We start from the raw sequence: 2,897 nt of genomic DNA, 5'->3' as shown, positions 1-2,897 counted from the left end.
TCTATCGTCCTCTTCGGTTTTGATCCTGTTAATGTCCAAATGTGTCCATGTCTTTTGTAAAAGGCAGGTGGCCTCGTCAAAGAGTGTAGAAGCCAAGAGACTGCTGCTTTTTTGTTTTTTTTACAAACAGCGCTGCCACCATTTTGGACTGAAAACGCCTCCTTTCGCCAATGGGAAAGGGCACAAAAGCATGACAGGGAGACACACCATGACCGGGATAGAACACAGGCCATTTTGGTAGAGGTACACTTTTGTATGGCACTTTTGCACGCCGTCATTACGGTAGTCTCACCTGACACTGCCGGATGGTTTGTTACACAGAACCTGTTTGGAAAAGGGCACGCACAAAATTGGCTGATCACCGTCTATCACAGGCTAACTCAACCATGTAGGACCGCCTCCTCCTTCCTCAGACACTGATTGGTCAACACCACTGATGGAGTTGGGTCAAATGCAAATGCGGCAGCGCGGCAAGATGGATTTCTCGGGGTGATCGTGATCTCACGAATCCAGCTGCCTCGCCAGGTTAACGGTACTCTCCTTCAGGCCAAAATGGCGGATTTGCCGAGTGCCGATGTTGCAACGGAACAACCTTCTTAGCCGGTTCTTATCAATCTAAGTAATTTGGCCTCGTTCACGTTCTCCCTCTCTCTCTTCCCTCGTGTCTCCCGGTCTCTCTCGCCTTGCGTCGCTACCTGCAGCCACAGGACTCCACCACCATGTCTTCGTACTGCTTGTAGACAACGTTATTGGCCGAGTCGATGTAGAGGATGCTGATGGGGCTGAGGCGCGTGGGCACGCAGCAGGTGGGCGGGGTGGACTCGGGGTCCATGGAGTTCATGAGCGTCTGGATGATGGCGTGGTTGGTGGGCTCCAGGTGCGAGCGGATGGGGAAGTCGCACACGCCGTCGCAGTGGAACGCCTCGTACTCCAGCGGCGCGATGATCCAGTCGTCCCAGCCCATCTCCTTGAAGTTGACGTGGAGCTGCCTGCAGTGAGAGAGGAAACGCTATGAGAATTTCACATCGCGATTATAGTCACCAAAATGATCACGGTTATCACTATTATCACGATATTGTTCAAATGTGCTGAACATTTTCAAAAAGTACTGATAAACTGACTGAAATCATTTCACCAAGTTTTGTATTGAAAACTCAGACGCAGGCGCACAACTAACTTGGGTTGATGATGGACAGTATTTACCATGTTTTTCAAACACCAGTGTTGTTGTCAAGTCACTATACAGTATCTGGAGTCCCCACTACCAGAGTCTGAGTCCGGAGTTACTGCACATGCAGGTGGAACACGTGTCTGCCCTGGCTTGCACGAAATTGAATAATGTCACCATATCAATATAGATAATAATATCTTATGCCAAATTATTAGGGCCTATTATTTCAATTCCCGGCAGCGGTACTTCTGGCGTGGTCAGATGTTCCTACAGACACAATTGGCCGTGTCTGTGGGTGGGAAGCCCGTGGGGTATGAGTCCTGGTCGCTGCACTAGCGCCTCCTCTGGTCGGTCAGGGGTCGGGGAGAAAACGGGAGAAAAACAGAAAAAAAACTTGATTGGAAAAAAAAACGGTAATGATTTGATCCCTACCTGCGGTGGCATCGTGGCTTGGTGCCAGCCTTGACCGGCTGGTGTGGGGTGAGAGACTGCGGCGCCAACTGCTGCGGAGGCGGCAGTTTCTTGGCGCCCCTGGCCGCGGGCGCTCGCCGCATCCTCCTCTGGGTGAACAGGTACTCGTACACGGTCTTGTTGTCGTGGCCCGAGCGCGCCTGGATCTCGTTGTAGAACAGCTCGCGCTTCTGGGTCTTGCCGAACGCCAGGAAGAAGGCCTTCTCCTTGTTGGTCCTCCCCGGCCGGGCGAACCCCAGCGCCCGCAAGTCCGTGGGCCGACCCCCCCGGTGCTCCAGGGCCTCCAGCTCAAAGCACAGCTGCTGGGAGTACTGGCTATGTTGGTTCCTGAAGCCCTTGAAGAAGGAGTGGGCGATATGGTTGAAATCAATATGGTGATATAACAACGATTTTTATACAGTATATCACGATGGCTCACGTATGCAAAATCTCATTAAATACAGTTGAACTGAATGATAATGCTAGGTGTGATGTCAAGCAAAGTAGAGATGTTCAAATGATATTCATTCAAAAATCTTTCATACTTAATTTTGTCAAGTGAAAAAGTAAAGTGAGTCAAATTTGCTTGTTATAATCAATTTACACAGCAAAGTTGGTGGCCGATCCTAAGACCCCCCCACTTCCCCCGGTGTCAAATGTTAATATCTCATAAACATCACTGCTATTTCGACATGAGTGAGAGCAGAAGTAGCTGAATGGTTTGAAGTATTGTATACCAATACAATGTATATGTGTTAAAGTTGTGTGAACTGCCCCAGTCTTCAAATGTTTGAATTTAATAAAAAAAGTGCAGCCTGGGAAGTCTGCTCAACTGTTAATGGAGCACAGAGCAAAAGGGGGCGGGACTTAGGAAAGGTCAATCGTGTGATCCCAACAATCACCACATCATCACAATTATGATTCCACTCAAAGACGATGAACGATGATGATGTTGAACTATCGCCCGGCTACCTTGAAGACTTTCCAGATGTCGAACACCTCCCACTTGCTGCCGATTCCACCTGGGCCGCTCAGGTCATCCGTGGGCCGTGTCTGCAGCAGGGCGGCCTTCTGTTTGCCTGAAGCGCAGGTGTAGAGCCTCAGGCACGGGGAGAGGGCGGCCGCGCCGGGGGCCTTGCGGGGGTGGGACAGGCGTTTCCTCAGGATGCGCAGCTCGGCCCCCAGGAGCCCGTCTCGCTCCAGAGAGCTGATGTTGAAGTGGTACCTCTGCCGTCTCAGCTGGGGGCCGCGCTCGTCTGGGAGGGAGGACAGACAC

General features: G+C 51.2%; 1 protein-coding gene across 1 annotated transcript in view; it reads right to left on the bottom strand.

Annotated features, from left to right (window-relative positions):
* Positions 1-691: 691 nt before the first annotated feature.
* The window catches only part of gdf5 (growth differentiation factor 5), a gene marked incomplete at both ends in the record, with an annotated part of 13,895 nt that continues 11,689 nt past the window's right edge, over positions 692-2,897 (bottom strand). Inside the window, 3 exons of the mRNA XM_083661001.1 lie at positions 692-989; positions 1,604-1,977; positions 2,594-2,877. Coding sequence (XP_083517127.1) covers positions 692-989; positions 1,604-1,977; positions 2,594-2,877 — 956 coding nt within the window. The remainder of the gene's footprint in view (positions 990-1,603; positions 1,978-2,593; positions 2,878-2,897) is intronic.

Source organism: Poromitra crassiceps (assembly GCF_964638095.1).
Source record: "Poromitra crassiceps genome assembly, chromosome: 25".
Classification (NCBI taxonomy): Eukaryota; Metazoa; Chordata; class Actinopteri; order Beryciformes; family Melamphaidae; genus Poromitra; species Poromitra crassiceps.
This window is presented reverse-complemented; position numbering and strand designations above follow the sequence as displayed.